This window comes from Panthera onca, chromosome B4 (assembly GCF_046562875.1).
Source record: "Panthera onca isolate mPanOnc1 chromosome B4, mPanOnc1 haplotype 2, whole genome shotgun sequence".
Taxonomy (NCBI): Eukaryota; Metazoa; Chordata; class Mammalia; order Carnivora; family Felidae; genus Panthera; species Panthera onca.
The window spans coordinates 44,870,800-44,892,105 of NC_138345.1; the positions used below are offsets into that span (position 1 = coordinate 44,870,800).

Sequence of the window (21,306 nt, forward strand, 5' to 3'; positions counted from 1 at the left end):
AGATGTAATCAAGTTAAAATGAGGTCATTAGGGAGGGGGCGAATCAAATATGGTGAGTCTCCTTATAAGGAGGAGGACATGTGAACAGTGACAGAGAAGAAGAATGCCCTGTGATGACAAGGGAAAGATGGGGTGACACAGAGACAAACCAAGAAACACCAAGGATCACCCACAACCACCAAAAGCTGGGAAGAGGAGAGGAAGAATTTACTCCAATGGAGTAAAATAGTCTCAAATGGAGCTTGGCCCTGCCACTGCAATTCTAAACTTCTCACCTCCACAACAATGAAAAACTAAATGCACGTTGTTCAAAGACACCCAGGTTGTGGTAGTTGTCATGGCAGCCCAAGGAATCACTACAACACCCTGTAACCAGCACCCAGATTATTACACTCCATATTATCAGCACCTGAGAAATGCACCTTGGACATGGTTTCTTTCCAAGCATAACTCTGCACCATGGTAAAGACTAGTCATTCCCCCATTATTATTATTCTTAGGAATAAATCCATACAGCAGGAATTTTGACCTCATTTCTTTCTTTTTATATATTTTTTAAATATTTATTTATTTTTGAGAGAGAAATGGAGTGTGAGTGGGGGATGGAACAGAGAATGAGGGAGACAGAATAAGAAGCAAGCTCCAGGCTCTGAGCTGTCAGCACAGAGCCCGATGTGAGGCTTGAACTCATGAACTGTGGGATCAAGACCTGAGCCAAAGTTGGCCACTTAACCAACTGAGCCATCCAAGCACCCCCCCCCCCCAAAATACGTTTTTAAACAATCATTGCAACCACATTCAGTCTCTTTATTTTTCATCCTTTTTTCTCATGGCTATGAAAATGAGTCTTATCTTGCCTTAAAAGTCTCATCTTGCTGTGCCTGGGTGGCTCAATCGGTTAGCGTCCAACTTCAGCTCAGGTCATGTTCTCTCACTTTGTGAGTTCGAGCCCGCGTCTGGCTCTGTGCTGACAGTGCAGAGCCTGGAGCCTGCTTCAAGTTCTGTGTGTCCCTGTCTCTGCCCCTCTCCCCCCTCTTAAAAATAAACATTAAAAAAAGTTTAAGAAGTGTGATCAGTCCCAAGGCTCCTGGGTGGCTCAATCGGTTAAGCCGACTTCAGCTCAGGTTATAATCTCACACTTGTGAGTTTGAGCCCCTTGGGCTCTGCACCGACGCTGACAGCTTGCTTGGGATTCTCTCTCTCTGCCCCTCCCCCACTCACACCGTCTCTCACTCAAAATAAATAAGCTTAAAAAAAAAAAAAAGAAGTGTGATCAGTCCCAAATACTGATGAAGGAACAGAACCGAGTACAATACGAAATTGTCTCCTTCAGGCTGCTTTTTCTTTCACCCTGTATGAGCCTTGAGAAGCTAAATACTGAACTATCTGATGTATACTAAAATGGCAAGATGCAACACCTAGACTAAAAAGACTGAAAAACATCTCACGTCCACCATTTCCCTGGCTGAAAACAATGGTTCTTCCAGGTCTCTGTTACACCAGGTCTCTGTGTCTCCTCCTCGGCAGAGACATCTGCACCAGTTAACAAGTGCTTCCAAACAAAGTGGCCAAATTATACCGGAGGCAATTCTAACAATTATCCTAGCTCAAGACATACAAATTTCCCAGAAAGCATTTACTCAGGTTTAGTAGAGTAGACGTACTTGCTCCTCTTTAGTATCAATCTTCACGAGACTAGACTGCAGATCCTGGCATGCCACCTTGCTCCTCTCCCAAGTTTCCTCTTCTTTTGAAAAGTGGTAACAGCTTTTTCGACAACAGTACCATTTTCCTTGAAATGTGTCATTGTCTTCATTCCATAATCATGGGTTAGAAAACAATATTGTTAAAATGCCGATACTACCCAAAGCAATCTACATATTCAATGCAATCCCTATCAAAATAACACCAGCATTCTTCACAGAGAGAGAACAAACAATCCTAACATTTGTATGGAACCCGAAAAGACCCAGAATAGTCAAAGGAATATTTAAAAAGAAAACCAAAGCTGGAGGCATCATAATTCCAGACTTCATGCTGTATTACAAAGTTGTTTTCATCAAACAGTACGGTACTGACACAAAAACAGACACATAGATCATGGAACAGAACAGAGAACCCAGAAATGGACCCACAAATGTATGACCAACTCATCTTGGACAAAGCAGGCATAGACACTACAGTGGAAAAAGACAGTCTCATCAGCAAATGGTGTTGGGAAAACTGGACAGTGACATGCAAATGAACCTGGACCACTTTTTGACACCATACATAAAAATGTACTCAAATGGATGAGATGCGTAAGGCAGGAAACCATCAAAATCCTCGAGGAGAAAACAGGCAACAACCTCTCGGACTTCGGCCATAGAAACTTCTTACTAGACATGTCTCCAGAAGCAAGGGAAATAAAAGCAAAAATGCACTATTGGGACCTCATCAAGGTAAAAAGATTCTGCACAGTGAAGGAAAGCATCCACAAAACGAAAAGGCAACCGACAGAATGGGAGAAGATATTGGCAAATGACATATCAGATAAAGGGCTAGTATCCAAAGTCTATAAAGAACTTATCAAACTCAACACCCAAAAAAACAAATAATCCAGTGAAGAAATGGACAAAAGATATGAACACACACTTTTCCAAAGAAGACATCAGATGACTGACAGTCACATGAAAAGATGCTCCACATCACTCATCATCAGGGAAATACAAATCAAAACCACAATGAAATACCACCTCACACCTGTCAGAATGGCTAAAATGAGCAATTCAGGCAACAACAGATGTTGGCAATAATGTGGAAAAAGGGGAACCCTTTTGCACTGCTGGTGGGAATGCACACTGGGGCAGCCACTGGAGAACAGAATGGAGGTTCCTCAAAAAAATTAAAAATAGAACTACCCTATGACCCTATGCAGTTCTGCACTACTGCAACTGCACTACTAGGTGTTTATCCGAAGGACACAAAAATGCTGAAGGGGAACGTGCACCCAATGTTTATAGCAGCACTATCAACAATAGCCAAACTGTGGAAATGGACCAAATGTCCATCGATGAATGGATAAAGATGTGGTGTAAAGATATGTGTGTGTGTGTGTGTATATATATACATATATATACACACACACACATATATAATGAAATATTAGCCATCAAAAAGAATTAAATCTTGCTATTTGCAGCAATGTGGATGGAACTAGAGTGTATTATGCTAAGCAAAATAAGTCAATCAAAGACAAGTATCATATGATTTCACTCAATATGGAATTTAAGAAACACAACAGATGAACATAGGGGGAGAGAAGAAAAATAAGATAAAAAACAGAGAGGGAGGCAAACCATAAGAGATATTTCAATGCAGAGAACAAACTGAGGGTCACTGGAGGGGTTTGGGTGGGGAGATGGGCTAAATTGGTGAATGGCATTAAGGAGGGCACTTAGGATGTGCACTGGGTGTTACATATGTACATGATGAATCACTAAATTCTGTTCCTGAAACCATTACTACACTGTATGTTAACTAGCTTGGATTTAAATAAAAGAAAAAAGAAAAAATAACCGAATGCGTCATGGTCTTTATCTTGAAACAAAAGCCGCATGATCCTCAACCATGAGACAACTTAGAGACCTTTCCTTTCCCTGTATTTCTTCCTTACTTCACACTGAATGATGAAAAAAATAGGTGGTTTTCCTGTATCCCAAAAGTCTGTTGGGAATAGTTTTGGCCAAACTGTGGGGCCAGAGATCATGTCTCAGACCTCAGACCATTGCTCGGATTACACTGAGAAATCATGACTTCCCAACTACAGATACACTGCTCCAATACGAAGCAGTTCTCCCTTCAGAAGAAATCCACCAAAGTGAATATAAGAGAATGGTATTAATTCCAAGGGATCTATATTGGAGAAAATTCATCACAGGCATAAATCACTCAATCAAATCAAAATGACTTCGTGAAAGGCAACAGTTCAATTAGCTATAATAAAGAAAATGGATTTGATTTTTTAAAAAGGTCAGCAAAATTAAAGAGCCTAACTAAGTTCAATGTAAAGTTTTAAAGTTATATATCAAAATGGGATCATTTTGACATATGGGGTCATTCCATGGAAAAAAAATCTGTAAACTACTAGTGTAATTATTCAGTACATACCTGTACTGAATTGATTACAGTGAATTGAGTGATCTCCAACTTCTGCTAAGGAAGCATTTTTTTCTTCTGTTTTTTTCATATCTTGCCTGGTGGCACCAGAATACCTATGAAAAACTTCAATTCATATTATAAAATTAAGGTCTTGAATGCTTGTAATAGATCACTTTATTATAATCACTCTAATTCTAAATGGCATAGTGAATGTTGCTGATTAAATGAAAGTACAACCAGAGAAAATGTTAGGTTAAAATATGTTGAAGTGTCAATGGGGCACCTGGGTGGCTTAGTCGGTTAAGTGTCCAACTTTGGCTCAGGTCATGATCTCACGATCCATGAGTTTGAGCCCCACATCGGGCTCTGTGCTGACAGCCCGAAGCCTTCTTTGGATCCTCTTGCCCCCCCCCTCCTTCTGCCCACCCCCACTCTCCTGTGTTCTCTCTATCTCTCTCTCAAAAATAAAGACATTCAAAAAAAACAAAAAACAAAAAGAGAGAAAGAGAGAGATTAAGACCTCAAGAACCTAAATACTACCATTTCTTGTGACTAACCAATTCCCTTGTCCTTTCCTTTTTGTCTATCCAAGGACACATGGTATAGAACTAATTTTGGCAGGACCTCTAAGAAGATTGCAACATGGTATTTATGCGCCTCTAAAAATAGTCAACTTCACTGGGGCTCCTGGCTGGCTCAGTCCATAGAGCAAGCCACTCTTGATCTCAGGGTCATGGGGATGGGTGTGGGGTCTCCTTGAAAAATAAAAACAAAAATTTTAAATATACAGAAATGGCCAATTTTGAAACACAAGTTTCTGCAACTCAAATGACAAAAAATCACAAAACTGTACACATACAAACTAATGCTGACCAACGCTTAGATTTTCTTCACCATTTCACCACTCAATATTACTCAGTATAGTTACTGAGTCACACTCTTTTCTCAATTCAACAGCTATTTCAAGTATTTATACTTTGTCTAAATTATCTGGTGCACCTCCTTGCCCCTTCCTCTCAGAATATGGCCTCATCTGCTCCTTTGCATGGAAACAGTCACCAGCAAGGATACTTTCTCCTCACCTTCCTGCACCTCCTCCTACAGATACACAGGTATCTCTCACTCTACCCCAGAAAAAAATGTGCATTGCATTGAACAAGTGTGAAACTCTCACCCCTGCTCTGGATTTCATCCCGTATCGAATCTTTGGTGATCTTGATCTCCTACTGTCATTTTCTCTCTTGAACCCTCCACAGTTTCCTTCTCATGGTTCCCTTCTCTTGCATATGATCATCTCAAGTCAGCTTTCCCACAAAGTTCCTGTCCTTTCTTTTTCATATTTTTTGTAACAGAGTTCTTTTCTTTACTGTCAGATTGGGTGTTAGCATAAGATTATTCACATTCCTCCATTCATGAGACACTTACCACATTGCTGTCAGAACTGGTTTTTCTTCCTTAGTTAGCAAGTTGTTAGCTACCCTAAATTGTAGCCAGGACCTTAAGCATTACATTTATTTCGTTTGGTAGTCATTTCATCTCATCTCCCTACTTCTCTCACATGCTGTAACTAATGCACATTTCAATTACTCCCTTCATACGTTTTACATACAGTATTATTCCTTCTTTATGTATTGATTCATTTTTAACTATTTCAGCTGATAAAAATGTATCAGGACATACACATATGTTTGTGCTCTTGCCTTTTTTTTCCATTTCATATGCTTTTGCTAAAATTCATGCATATTGATGGATAACATTGTCGTTGTTTTGATTGTCACATAAATTCCATTGGTAAATCAATTGCAGAGATCTCATTTACTCTCCCATTAGTGATCTTTTGAGTGGTTGTGAGATGTTCGATGTTGTGAATGGCACTGCTACAAACTGTTCTGTAGATGTTCATTTCTGTGTATGTGCAAGTATATCTGTTGGATATACACTTAGGGTGAGAATTACTGAATCATGTTGAGTTTTAGAAGATAGTACCAAACTGACAACGGGCTTGTATCAGGTTATACTCCCTTTAACAATGTTCGAGATTGTATAGATCCACTTATTTACAAGGCTTGGTAAATGTTTCACTTAGTCATAATTGAAAAAATACTTTTCTGTATTCACTGTCTCTGCTTCCTAATGTGTGAATGAGTTTTAGCCGTTACAGTCAGGCTTTGACCATACCCACTATCCCACTGGAGCTACTCTAGAAAATATTTCGGCCTCTCTCTTGCCAAATTTAATAAGCTTACTTCTAGCCATTATAATACCTGATCCTCCTGTACTATTTGGAACCCTTGACTATCTTTGCCTTCTCTCCATGATAGCATAATGTTTTGGACTCCCACTTACTTGTTTAACCAAGCATCATGGTTTTTCACTGTTTTTACTCATCTTTTACCTCCAGCTAAATGTTGATTTATCCTAAGATCCCCCGCCTCACCCTTGTTCTTCTAGCCTAATCTACTCTCCCTGGTTTCACAAGGTAGAGCATGGTCCAGCTTCTGCTTTCCTCTATGATATCTTCCAGTATCTTTCATCCAGGCATCTTCCTTGATCTCCAGACTTTTAATACCACCGTGTACGTGCTGATGGTCTGTGTCTGCTGTTAAAACCCACTCTAACAGACACAGACCAATCTCATTCTTTCTGGTCATCTCCACTGATATATAAAAGCACCTCACTCCTTACCATTATTAGCACACCTACGCAAACACCAAACCGTACTTAGTGTTCTTCTTGTGTTCTCTGTAATATTTAGTATTATTTAGTAATATTTAGTAATATTTAATTTTAGTAATTAAAATTTAGTAATATTTAATATTTGGAAGACATCCACCAAGGTGTGTAAGCCTCATGTCAAGTGGTATCACTGATTCAATTGTCTCCTTCACGCACTCATATTCTAGCAATTCTTCTCATTGAAGATTTCTCATATATGGTGCCTATCCTTCATTACTTCTTCGTAACACTAATTCAGTCATTCTAACTAACCCTGATTCCTGAAACATCCTGTTATCTTCTCCCTCCACCTACTTGCCGATCTGTTGAGATTGACCTTTCCCAAATCCCTATCGCCTCATGGGACAGGAGTCATGTTTTTCCCTCACATAAAACCTTTCAGTGGTTTCTTTTGTTTTTAGAACAGATCTAGAATTTCTTAAGATATTAAAATTATCAAAACGTGCATACCTAGGCAAACTTATTTACAGCTACTTCTTAATTCTCCTAAAACATCCAGTTCTTTGATTCTTGTTTTCTATGCCTGGATAAGTAGTCTCTCTACCCCAAGCTTCCTGATTAAGTCCTACCTGTCCTTTATAGCATATCAATTATTATCTCCTGGAGGAAAGTTTTCTGGACCTCAGCATGAAATATTCTATTCAGCTGATATCTTGAAGCCATTACCCCAGCACTAATAATATTTTATTTTAAAAACTGCTTTGTTTACGGGCACCTGGATGGCTGTCAGTTGAGTGTCTGACTTCGGCTCAGGTCTTGATCTTAGGGTTCATGATTTCCAGCTGCTCATCAGGCTCCCTGCTGTCAGCACAGAGCCCACTTAGGATCTTCTGCCTTCTCTTTCTGCCCCTGACCCCAGCTCATGCTCTCGCTCTCTCTCTCTCTCAAAAATAATAAAACATTAAAAATAAATAGGAGTGCCTCGGTGGCTCAGTCAGTTAAGCATATGACTTCTGCTCAGGTCACGATCTCACGGTTGATGAGTTTGAGCTCAGCACCGGGTTTTGCACTGGTGGTGAGGAGCCTGCTTGGGATTTTCTCTCTCCCCATCTCTCTCTGCCCCTCTCCCATTTGCGTGCTCCCTCTCGCTTTCAAATAAATAAATTAATTAATTAATTAATTAACCTCATCTTTAAAAAATATATAACTGTTTCATTTAAAAAAAATCTTCCCCTTTAAACTGAGGTCATTAAGTGCTGATTTTTTAAAAGTCCTGTACCTTTAGTATCTATCATATAAAGGCCCTGACCCAGAAAGATCCTCGAAATTGTTGCTGAATTCATGAGCCAAAGGATTAAAAAATCAGGAAGAAGATATTTAAAAAGCATTGTATATAAATTTTTAACAATTGATATGAAAAATATAAAAAGTGATATAAAAATAAATCAACCTTATATTCCTCTGTGATTTAAGCAGTATTGCAGTATGATAAGAAGTGTACTACTCAAAGAAAGATTTTTCCAATTCTCTGGTCATATGGAAAACTTCCTCCTTCACAAAATATAAAGATGAATATATATGTAAACCTCACTACATTTCAGCAAAATTTTGTGCCATTACAGCCATGACATACACTATTTTGTGTGGTGTAAAAGCTAAGTGATGGCAAAATAGCAAAATCATCGTCATCGATATTATAAACACCATCATGATTACTAACATTTCTATAGGACTCTATAGTTTACAAAGGCTCAGCAGAAGTTCAGTTATGGTATCTCATTTTTCACTCTAGCTCATTGTTCTCATAAAAAAAAAAAATGTGTGTGTGCCCGATACTCACGCATATATCTCAAGCCTGTGTTTGCCAGCAGGAGGAAAAAACATGTAACTCCCAGGGTTAATGCAACCTTACGCCGTGGAAATTCTGTACAAATTCAGAAAGCAAAAATATACAGTAAGCATTGAGCTTAGGAAAGCCCTCAGAGTTGGAACAAAATGGAATTCATTCTGGAATTGAAAATGAATATCCCTTTTTACTGTGATTACAAATATCCTTGAATTTTACATTTACATATACCCCTTGATCTATGAAGAACCGGACAAATAACGTCAAATATACAGAAACCCAATTATCATGATTTCACTTCTTACTTGAAATCATATTTTCACAAAATAAAGCAAACAAAAAACTTTACCTCTCCTTTCATCCATTGAACATCTTTCGTCCATCTGTCTCCTTGAATAGGGTGATATCAGATTCGTGCACGTCGCTCTCTACTCGCTCATTTTTGAGGACTGGAGGCAAAGAACACAGTTCGAATCCTGTGCAATGTGGCCTGAGGCATTAAAATGGCAATATTTCTCATTACGTAACAGGGACAGCTAAATGAATGATAAGCATGATCATCTGAAATAAACAGGTTAAAGCAAATATCTGGGAATATTAGGGAAAATTTTTTTTCATCTTTGTAATGCCTTACAACAGAGATTCTACACAATTAAATAATGGTCCATGACCATTTTGTGGGCATGTTATGTTAAGCATTCACTTCTTTCAAAATCATTGAATTCATGGCCAAAATTTAATAATTGATATATTCCATACTCACCTAAAACTCTAGGCTTATATCATCTTTTGAAAATTACGTTTGATCACTTAGTGCCTGTGTTATGCCCAAATGGCAATTATATTGACACCAAATAGAGTAAGCCCTTCTTACTAAGGACACACACACACCAATTTGACCAACACTGCGCCTGCTACATTGCTTATGTCAGACCCTGCTCATTCATTCATATTATCCCTTGAACTTTAGAGTCAGTGGATCATGACTCCTTTTTAAAGTATGAGGAAAATATGAAAATCATGAGATTCAAGGAAAGGGAGTTTAGGAAGTAACATTAAATGAGGGAAGCATGACTTATAATTCTAACAGTGGTGATTGATTTCTTTTCTGTTTGTGGATGAGGAAAACTGAGCTTAAAGGAATATATATAGTATTCCCAATGTCAGACTGTAAATGATACTCTTTAGTTAAAATAAACTTATATTATAAATATATATAAATAAACATGCGTAAAATATATTAAATGATAGTCTAGTTCAAGTAAATATATGTCAAAATATTATGTTATATTTAAAAGGGAAATATATACTCAGTTCAAGTATACATGTCATAAAAATAGCTTATTTATGTTTATCCAAAAATATGATCCTTCACCTACACTTGGCTTATAGAAAATATTTTCACAAAAAAATACATAATAATCTCTCTCCCCTAGAAATAAAATACACAGTGATTAAAGAGGAGAAGACATTTTCCCCAAAAGAATATTTTTGGTAACTATAGAAAGAATCAGATAACTGTTTTTCCTCAATAGATATGGTTTTTGGTTTTTTAAAAGATCTTAATATTTCACCATTTAATTACATTATAGTGTCAGAAAACTTGAACAATCATCAAATAATGATAAAATGTATATACACACTGTCATTTGTTTTTCAATAAATATTCCCTCTACAAAAGTGCCAAATTATATATCTTGTCTTAAGGTCGTGTATTCCTAGCTAACCGGTTTTTATTTAGTTGTATTTTAATTGACTGCCTGTATAACAAAATAATAAGAAACTAAATTGGAAATATAAAGCTGGATTTATTTTGCTAGAAAAATACTCCTATTGTCAAAGCATCAAACTTTTTTATTACACTTAACTGAAAGAAGAGAGAATTTAACTTTTGGATAGTTCATTGCTAACCGGTTAGGTAGCACCCATAGAGGTAACAGGGGAAAAATCACAGATTTATACTGTCTAAAAAAGAATCACATACTCCTTAAAACACCTCAGGATTAAAAAAAATCATATTCTGCATCAGAAATATTCTGATCCACTCCTTTCCTCATTTGCAGAATAAAGTTAACATTCAATATGGATTAACATGGATCCAGGAGTCAGTTCTTGGGGCAACAGTCCAAAGCCCTCCCAACTTTGTCCACAGCTTTCCCATAGCAAATGCTTCTTCATCCCTCTCTGCTGGACAATGTGACAGCACAGGCACGGGTCACCCAACCTCACTGGCTGCAATACCTCATCGTACCTGGGATTTCACAGCCGGAAAAGAGCTTGGTCAGGATCACAGCTACGATGATGTGCTGGCTCTGGGGGCCTTTCACCTCTGCTTCGACTCCAGAAGGTACTAGTTGACGTGCTTGACTGACTCTCAGAGAGACCGTGTCAGGAGAAAGATAGCCGATGGCCATGTGACATTAGATACTCCCCCGCATGGTTTCCACTGGCCTCAGGGTCTCCTTTACTCCTGCACTCTGTGTCAGACAGGAGTCCTAGAGACCTCAAATGCTGAAGTTTGCAGACATTCTGTGGATCGGTACAAACCTGAGCTTCAGCAGTTACCTTGAAGCATAAAAAAACAAAAAGGCATTCTCAAAATCTCATGAGGTTAGGAAATGCTTAACAATAAATGTAAAAATTTATAAAAATAGAAAGGGAAATATCCACATTCAACTTGACATGATTTTTTTTCTTTTTACAAAATGAAGGTAAATTACCAACTACTTTATTTTTACTATTTATATATATAAATAAATATTATAAATTGTGTATACATTTTGGACTCTGTTTTTAACAAACATCCTAAGGATAGCCATATTGCTTAATACATTATAGTAAATCTAAATACATAAAAATTGAGATAAATGATTTGAATATAGCACATACTTATTTGAATAATAGCACTACTTACTTGTTGTGTCCTTTTTAAACTGCCTGAAGAAACAGAGTCTTTACATAATAAAAATTAGGACAGAAAGAAAGAGACATGTTTAAAACACTAAATAGGTTTGACTGTGCTCCTTTTAAATTCATCTATTCAACCTCTTGTAGCAAAAACTATCAAAGCATTTTTAAAACTATGTGTTTAATTCAGTGAGCAGCTCTATGCCCTTTTTACCCCTACAAGTAAGTGTTAGGCAGGAACAAAAGCAGGAACCATATGGTACGGTTTTTTCATATCAACCACATTGATCTGTCCATCTGAAGGGCCCCCAATGCTGTGAAGCTTCAAGCGTCTTCTTAGAAATGTGCAGTAATAACAATAAATCCACCTCGATGCCAGCCACACCAGGGGAAGTCTTTTCAAAAGCACTTTCTCCTGGTTGGAGCTCCCTTTTCCATCACTCCCAAAGCACAACTGCCTCATCCTCTTGTAAATACTGGTGGGAACACATGTGAAGTCTCTAGCTTTCTTTTTTCTGGTTTGCCGTTGGCTCACGCTGTTTCTTTTTAAGATCTAGCTCATTGCTTTCAGGAAGTAGGTTTCTGACAGGAATAGAGATAATGAAGAAAGCATTCTACAAATTTCCCATGCAAAAGGGCTCTCTCTTAAAGGCAAACACGGTTTTCAAGCATGCCTATGGACTGTGATCTGCCAGGCCCCGGGGTGTAATTCCTCTGCACAGCAGCCAGACATCTCTATCTATGCCTTATGTCAAATTCCCCAGTGCCAAACGACGTCGTTTAACAGAAATGTATTTCATTGTTTCTTTTGCTACCAACTATTATATACCTCACTGGTAAGGAATGATTAAGCCAGCACATGGACTTTGGACGTGTATTTTAGAGGGTGAAGAGTACGACCTCTAAACTCTCAGGGCAGCGCTGTCTTCCGGGTTGTGGGGTGATAAGACCCGCTGCAGTTTATTCCCCTTGTGCTTCTGAAGCAGCAGCTGAGTGAAGTGACTGACTTTGGAAGTCCCATCCTCTTCAGCAGCATCTAGAATATCTTCAGTGCAAATGAAGAGATTGGGCTTTATTAGGCAGTATTGACTAACATTTGTGTATATAAGGAACCAAGTGGAAAATGGACTCTAAAAGTTAGCATAGGTTGGGGGTGCCTGGGTGACTGACACATAAGCACCCAACTTCGGCTCACGGTCATGGACTCATGGTTTGTGGGTTCCGGCCCTGCCTTTGGCTCTGTGCTGTTAGCTCAGAGCCTGGAGCCTGCTTGGGATTCTGTGTCTCCCTCTCTCTCTGCTCCTCCGCCTCTCATGCTGTCTCTCTCCCTCTCTCAAAAATAAATAAACATTAAAAAAAATTTTTTAAGGTTTAAGTTATCATAAGTTTATAGGAATGCATTGCCTGTTTTTTAATCTTTTTAAAAACTATATTATTTGTTTAATTCAGTAAGCCGCTCTATGCCCTATTTGACCTAGAAGTTAAGTGTTAGTCAGAAACAAAAGCAATTTTGTTTTGTTTTTTCATATCAACCACATTAATCTGTCGTTTTTAAAAGTTGTATAGATTACTTATCATTGTTTAATATTAACAGATCAATTGATACATATGTATTTCTAAAAATTTGAGGCAAACAACCAATGAAAGCAATTATTATTTCTTTATTTTTTTTCTTTGTTTCTTTGTTACTTTCTTTCTTTTTTTTTAAGTCTGTTTATGTATTTTGAGAGAGAGAGTACATAAGGAAGGTAGAGAGAGAGAGAATCTCAAGTGGGGCTCAAACTCTCAAACTGTGAGATCATGACCTGAGCCAAAGTCAGATGCTTAACCAACTGAGCCACCCAGATACCTCAGCAATTTTAGTTCTTAGGGCCTTAAATAAGATCCCAGATTTATCATAACTAAAATAGATAAAATAGGTTCTAGAAAAGCTATCAAACTATATAGCTTTAATATTTTATCAACAATATTTACAATAAATAAAAATGTAAAGTATTATTGTCAGACTATGGGTGTATGACTATTTTTTAGGATTTACTTTTAATTTTTCTAACTATTTGAGGAATGAAGCTATCATTAATTAGCCAACTATAAAGACATTATCCACAAAGATCTCTCTGTCCTTAAAACCTTCACACACTTTTGTACCCCAATAACAATGTATTTTTCGTGCTTTTTAAAATATTTCCTGTACCTCTTTTCTACTTCATCATTATCTATCCTGTAAGGTTCCAGTAAAATATTACTCATGTTCACTATTTTTACATTCACCAAGTCTCGCCTGTTTCAAAGAAAAGTAAAAACTCTAATGATATTAGGTGAAAAGAATGATAAGGTAGTAGAAACCAAGATTTAATACCAAGATGAGGGGTGCCTAGGTGGCTCAGTTGGTTAAGTAACCGACTTCAGCTCAGGTCATGATCTCAGTTTGTGAGTTTGAGCCCCGCGTCTGGCTCTGTGCTGACAGCTCAGAGCCTGGAGCCTGCTTTGGATTCTGTGTCTCCCCCTCTCTCTGCCCCTCCTCCACTCATGCTCTGTCTCTGTCTCTCTAAATAAATAAATAAATGTTAAAAAAAATACCCAAGATGAAATCATAAATAAATACAATAAGAAAGAGAGATCTTCCTGATAACATAGTAGGACAGAACAAAGCAGAATAGTAGCAGGGTCTATAACTAAATTTCTGTGAACTTCATAATAAAGCAGGCAGACTGCATAAAATTTGGTGACAATATTCCAAAAGCAAAGGTCCTTAGAAAATAGGTTTTCATTTTTTATATTATTTTTCTTATATATTCTTTCCACTTCTTTGTTTTTATAATAAAAATGATAAAAGTTAAGTGAGTGTGAAGAAATTATGAGTCCAAAATTCTTGGTAATGTTACCAGGCGAGGAATAAGGACATGTGATTTATCTCGAAAACAAATAGCTTATGTGAACAGGAATGAAAATGATGAAGGGAGACAGTTTGCTTTATTTGTGATCCTTAGACTATTTCCACGTGTAATTTTTGTTCAATAACATACATTGGTACATTAAATCTCACATTATTTGGAGCATTTCTGTTACACTTTTGCCTTTAGTAGCTAAAGATTTAGGCCTTGATTTGCCCTCTCCAGTCACAACTTCTCTTGCATTCTTCTTACCTTAGTTTCAAAAAGAGTCATTAAAGCTCTTCATTAAAGACTTCAGCATTCACTAAATCTGTGAGCAGAAACAGAACTACCATAAAATAAGAGTTGTTTCCTCTCATGCTTTCCATTTTTCTTGTTTCCCCATTATATACCCTATCTCAAGCAGAAATTATGAAATAATATTCAGTTGAATTGTGTTTTTATAGAAATGTCAAGATAGACTCTCTTGTTTTCTAAGTCACTTATCTTTAATGCCATTTTGGTACAGGCAACAATGCAAAACAAACCTTTCTAAAATTTGAGTTGCCCAAAAGTGTGAAAGATACTGAGTTCATTATCACTTGAGATTTTAAACAGAAGTAAGATCGCCATAGTTTAAAATCTTGTGGAAGGAACATCCACACTAATGGTATTTTCCATTCATAATGTACAAAATTTTATTACATAGAATGGAAAACTCTCTTTGAACCTATTTTGTAAGAATAAGATAAATGGTTATAGTGTATATATATATATGGAAAAAATATATATATGGAATATATATATATAAATGGAATTTATATAAGAAGATAATATTAACTAGATCTGGCTGTCAAAGTAGGCTTAAAAGAGCTGTTGGTAAAATGGATCTTTGAGAAGATCAATAATATTGACAAACACTTAGCTAGACTGATATGAAAAAAAAGAAAAGACACAAATTATCAAATCAAGAATGAAATTACCTCATTAATGATTCTACAATATTAAAAGATAAGAGAATATTATGAACCATTTGATACCAATAAATTTCACCAATTAAGTGAAATAGGCAAAAATCTTTAGAAGTCACAAACCACCAAAGGTCAATCAAAAAAAAGTAGATAAACTAAATAATCTCTATGTCTATTTAAAAATATGATATTCTACTTAAAAACTCTTACATACACTCACACACACACACATACACACACACACATACACTCTAAGACTAGACAGATTCACCAGAGAATTCTACTAAACATTAAAAGAAGAAACATTACTAGTTCTACACAGTCTTCCAGAAAATTTTAAAATAAAGAAAACATTTCTCAATTCATTCTATGACTTAAGAATAATCAATAACCTCAGATGGGAGGTGGGAGCAGGGAGGATGAGTTATATAAGTGATGGGATTAAGGAAAGCACTTGTGATGAGCACAGGGTGATGTATGGAAATGTTGAGTCACTATTTTGTATACCTGAAACTAATACTATGCTGTGTGTTAACTAACTAGAATTTAATTTAAAAAAAACTTAAAAAAAAAAATCAGTAACCTGAAAAAAAAAACCACAGTAAAACACTATTAAAAAATAAAATGACATGGGGTGCCTGGGTGGCTCAGTCGGTTGAGCGTCCGACTTCGGCTCAGGTCATGATCTCACAGTTCTGAGTTTGAGCCCCGCGTCGAGCCCCGCGTCGAGCCTGCGTCGGGCTCTGTGTTGACAGCTCAGAGCCTGGAGCCTGCTTCACATTCTGTGTCTCCCTCTCTCTCTGCCCCCTCCCTGCTCATGCTCTGTCTCTCTCTGTCTCAAAAATAAATAAACATTTAAAAAAATAATAAAATAAAAATAAAATGACACTCCTTGTACCCAGTAGGATGCCTACTACACAAAATAATAAATGTTTGCAAGGAGGTGAAGAATTTGCATTTTTTGTGCACTACTGATGGAAATGTGTAATGGTGCAGCTATTTTATTATTTATGCAGGTCATAAATAACCTGACAGTCTCTGTGTTCCCAGAAGGAGACCCTAATATCCTGCAGTCACAAGACCAAGATTGCTGAAAACCAAATGCAGAATCTCATCCTGCTTCTAGTTGGTCACAAGGCAAATTGAACCCTCCACCTCATGAGATATCTAGTGTTAAAGTGAGGGCATTGATTAGAAGAGAATGAGATCCTGTGGGTTGGAATGGAGTGGAGTGGAAACATACAGGAAGAACCCTATGAAGCTGAAGACACTGAACACAGAAATCCTGATGAAGCGTCCCCTCTCCAGAAGTGTCCTCTCTGATCCCGCGGTAGTACCTTCTCCACTTTCACTGATAACAGCTTGTCCATCCCTGTCTGAGAGGATCAACCCTGTGCTACCTCAGTATAATATAATGGCCTACCCTGAAGCAGTAGCCATGCAAGACAAGATTGATTCCCCTCAGGACACATCCCCAAAACCCCCCTTTGCTTCCACATCTATAACTATACTCATGTCCCAGTGGGCCCTTCAAGGTGTAATTAAGACAAGAAAGCCTGTACTCCAAAAGAATACCTGAGTATTTATATGCACACAAATGTGTATACACAGAAATCCGGAAAACGTATGTAAGAATGGATATTAAGATTGTGGAACAATGGTGGAAGGAATATAAAGTTGGATGAGGCGGATTACAAACCTTCTTCAACTCATAATGGGGGTATGTTCTGATAAACCCGTTGTAAGTTGAAAATATCTCAAGTCCAAAATGCATTTAATACACCTAACCTCCCCCAAATCCTTTTACCTAGCCTAATTTAAAAATGCTCAGAACTTTTCATTAGCCTACACTTGCGCAAAATCATCTAACACAAAACCTGTTTTATATAAATGCTGGCTATTTCATGTAATGTGATGACCCTGCACTGAAAGTGAAAAACTGAGTAGTTTTATGGGTACAGAAGATTTCTCTAAGTATATTGGTTGTTTACCCTTGTGATTGTGTGGCTCACTGGGACCTATAGCTCACTGCCACTACCTGGCATCTTGAGAGATTATCATGTCACAAAGCATTAGCCCAGAAAAAGATCAAAGTTCAAAATTTAAAGTATGGTTTCTACTGAATATGCATTGTTTTTGCACCATTGCAGAGTGGAAAAATCAAAAGTCAAGTTTTCTGAGTTAGGGACCATCTGCATAATGATAGGAGCTCACAAAGAATATCACAATTAAGTGTCATTCTTCACTTAATGTTACTGATCAGGGAGTTAGGAGTAATGCTAACAATTTGATTAGTTGGTTGGCTGAAGCATGAGCCAAAAGGTGGCCCATAGTGAGATTAGACATGCTACAACTGCCTTGATTTAATGTGGAGGAAGAGATTCAAAGGCCTATGGAAATTGGAATGTTAGAGTGGATTTGTCATTGAAGACATACTCAAACACACAGACAGGGTAGAAAAGACACACCTTTTACCACTACTTTGAGAAATAAATTTATGAGATGAGCCCAAGCATTCTTGCAGACTTCTGTGATAACTGTTCTTTGTAGGCCAGACCTTACAATGGGCACTATAGACATTGAATTGTGAAACCTAGATGCAATGAAAGTAATTGGATCCCAAGGTGCAAGGGACAAGTGGTGGCCATCAGTGGCCAAATGCAAGGTGGGTGCAGTTTCCATAATGGAGAGCAGAGTCAAAGCAGCAGTCAGAATAATCTGGCTTGTGCAGATCTATGGCATTGGCTGGTAGACCTAGGGTGTTCCTAGAAGTGAAATAGAGGGGAAGCCTAAAACATTCTTACTTGATTTGTATAAATAGAAAAGCTCTAGGTCAAGTGAACAAGTGTCTAACCTGAATAATAAAAACAGACACTTATGGCTGCTCAATCAATTCCCAGATTTGAGCCAGTTTATAGACCCAAGTCCCTGAATAAAGAAGAGACCAAATCCTCTTGAGGAATTACCCTGGAACACCACCTTTTAGGAGGGAAACTGCATTGAGGAAAAGAAAATAATCACACCTTTTGGGAACTACTGGACATTGGTTCTGAACTGACACTTAAATTTTAGAAGAACCCAAATATCATGATGGTCCAGAAGTCAGACTAGGGCCTTTATAGAGGTCATGTGATCAATACAGTTTTAGCTAAGGTTTGTCTCAATGTGAGCCCAGAAGGCCCCTCAACCCATCAGCTTCAGAATGTATGATTGGAATAGATACACTCATCAGTAGAATTGCCATATTGGTTCCTTGAACTATACAGTGAGGGGTACTATGGTGGGAAAGACCAAGTGAAAACCACTAAAACTACCTCTACCTAAGAAAATAGTAAAACAAAAACAGTACTACATCCCTGGAAGAATTGCAAAGGTTAACGCCACCATCAAGGACTTGAAGGATACAGAGGTGATGATTCCCACCACATCCTCATTCAACTTGCTTACTTGGCCTGTGCAGAAGATGGGTGGATCTTGGAGACTGGAAAGAATTATTGTACATTTAATTGGGTGGTAACTACAATTGTAAATACTGTACCAGATACTATTTCATCACTTGAGCAATGGCCCTCTTTTCTAAATACCACCGGTTCTTTAACTGTTGATTACATCTAACATAGGTTTTTTGTGTGTGGATTCATTAGGATTTTCCATATATAAGACCATGTAATCAACAGAGACAGTACTTCTTTTTCAATTCTGATGTTATTTCTTTTTCTTGCCTGATTGATCTGGCTAGGGCTACCAGTATTCTGTTGAATGAGGAGTGGTGAAAGTGGACACTCTTGTCTTCTTTCTGATCTTAGAGGAAAACCTCTCAATCTTTTATCTTGAGATGCTGGTGGCTAGTGCTTGTAAATATATGGTCTTGATTATGTTCCAATATGTTCCTTCTGTATCCAGTATGTTGTGAGTTTTTACTGTAAAAGAATGTTGTATGTTATTAAATGCTTTTTTTGCATCTTTATGATGATCATGTGATTTTTACCTTTCACCGTATTCATGTGATGAACACGTTTATTGACTTGTGTATGTTGGCTCATCCTTACATCTTGAATATAACTCACATTTGATTGTGGGATATAATATTTTTAGGTGCTATTGAATTTGCTTTGCTAATGTTTTGTGGAGAATTTTCCCATCTGTATTTGTCATGGATATTGACCTGTAGTTTTCCTTTCTTGTGGGATCTTTATGTGGCTTTGGTAATGGGGTTATGCTGGCCTTGTAAAATTAGCTTCAGAGTGTTTCTTCCTCTTCGTTTTTTTGGAAGATTTGAGGATATACGTTAATTCTTTAAATCTTTGACAGGATTCACCAATGAAATCACCTGGTCCTGGACTTTTCTTCATTTTGATCACTGATTCGATTTCCTTACATGTTATTGGTCTGTTCAAATTTCTTTTTCTTTATAGTTCAATCTTGGTAGGTTTTATATTTCAAAAAATGTGTCCATTTCTCTAGGTCATTCAGTTTGTTGGCATGTACTTGTTCATAGTATTCTCATGTCCATTGTATTTCTGTGACATCACTTGCAATGTCTCCATTTTTATTTTTAATATTTTTATTGGGTTCTCTCTTTCATGGTTGGTCTAACTAAAGGTTTGTCAATTTTATCTCTTTTCAAATAACCAACTTTTAATTTTGTTAATTTTTCTATTGTTTACCAGTTCTCTATTTCATTTGTTTCTGCTCTAATCTTTATTATTTCCTTCCTTCTGCTAACTTTGTCTTATTTTTTATTTCTCTTCTAGTTCCTTGAGGTCTAAAGTCAGGTTGTTTATTTGGGAACTATCGTTTTTCTTGATCTATGCTTTCATCACTATGAACCTCCCTCTTACAAATGCTTTTGCTGTATCATGTAACTTTCAGGATTTTGTATTTCCATTTTTGTTTGTATTATACATTTTTTTAGTTCCTTTTTGATTTTGTGTTCCATTGATTGTTCATCAGTGTGATATTTGATTTCTACATATCTTTCCTTATTGATTTTCCAGTTAACCTCCTGTTTTTGGTTTGCACTTTTTTACCATGGTTGTCAGAAGATAATTGGTATGATTTCAAGCTTTTTCAAATTTCCTAAGAACTGTTTGTGGCCTACCATATGATCTATCCTAGAAATTTTTCTATGTGCATTTGAGAGAAATGTGTATCATGATGTTGGACGGAATGCTTTGTATATATTTATTAGGTCCGTTTGGTCTATGATATTGTCAAATCTAGTTTCCTTTTTTTATAGTTTATTTATTTATTTTGAGAGAGAAACGATGGGAGGGGCAGAGAGAGAGAATCCCAAGCAAGCTCCACACTGTCAGCACAGAGCCTGATACAAGACTCGAACTCACAAACCGTGAGATCATGACCTGAGCCAAAATCAGGAGTTGGTCACTTAACCAACTGAGTCACCTGGGCACCCCTTTATTGATTCTCTTCAGAGACGACCTATCAATTGTTAACAGTGGGGCATTAAGGAATCCAATTTTAATTGTATTGCTGATTATTTACCCTTTTAGTTCTGTTAGTATTTGCATTATATAGTTATGTGTTCTAATATTGAGTGCACAAATATATACAATTGTATCATCTTGATGGGTTGGCCCATTTCTCATTATAAGATCTTCTTTATCTGTTTTGGCCATTCTTAACTTAAAGTCTATTTAGTTTGAAAAATGTATGTCTACTTTTCGGGTTTTTAGTTCCAATATGCTTGAAATAAACTTTTTCATCCTTTTACTCAGTGTATGTGTATCTTTAAACCTAAAGTGAGTCTCTTGTAGACAGCATATTGTTGGAAATTGTTTTTCATCCACTCACCCAAGCTATGTCTTTTGACTGGAGAATTCCATCCACTTACATTTGTAGCAATTATTCATAGGGAAGGGCTTAATGTTGC

At 37.1% G+C, this 21,306-nt stretch overlaps 1 protein-coding gene across 4 annotated transcripts in view; it reads right to left on the reverse strand.

Moving 5' to 3' along the window:
* Nucleotides 1–11,242, reverse strand: part of LOC132694720 (C-type lectin domain family 7 member A-like) — an 80,661-nt gene extending 69,419 nt beyond the window's left edge. The window contains exons 1-3 of one of the 4 annotated variants that reach the window (XM_060658384.2): nucleotides 10,914–11,027; nucleotides 9,012–9,111; nucleotides 8,657–8,740 (exon numbers count right to left, since the gene is read on the reverse strand). In XM_060658384.2, the coding sequence (XP_060514367.2) occupies nucleotides 8,657–8,740; nucleotides 9,012–9,045 (118 nt within the window). In that variant the 5' untranslated portion in view covers nucleotides 9,046–9,111; nucleotides 10,914–11,027. Of the gene's footprint in view, nucleotides 1–8,656; nucleotides 8,741–9,011; nucleotides 9,153–10,913 lie in introns of all 4 variants that reach the window. The other 3 variants (XM_060658383.2, XM_078450091.2, XM_078450089.1) reach the window with 3 other exon arrangements.
* Between the last annotated feature and the right edge of the window lie 10,064 nt (nucleotides 11,243–21,306).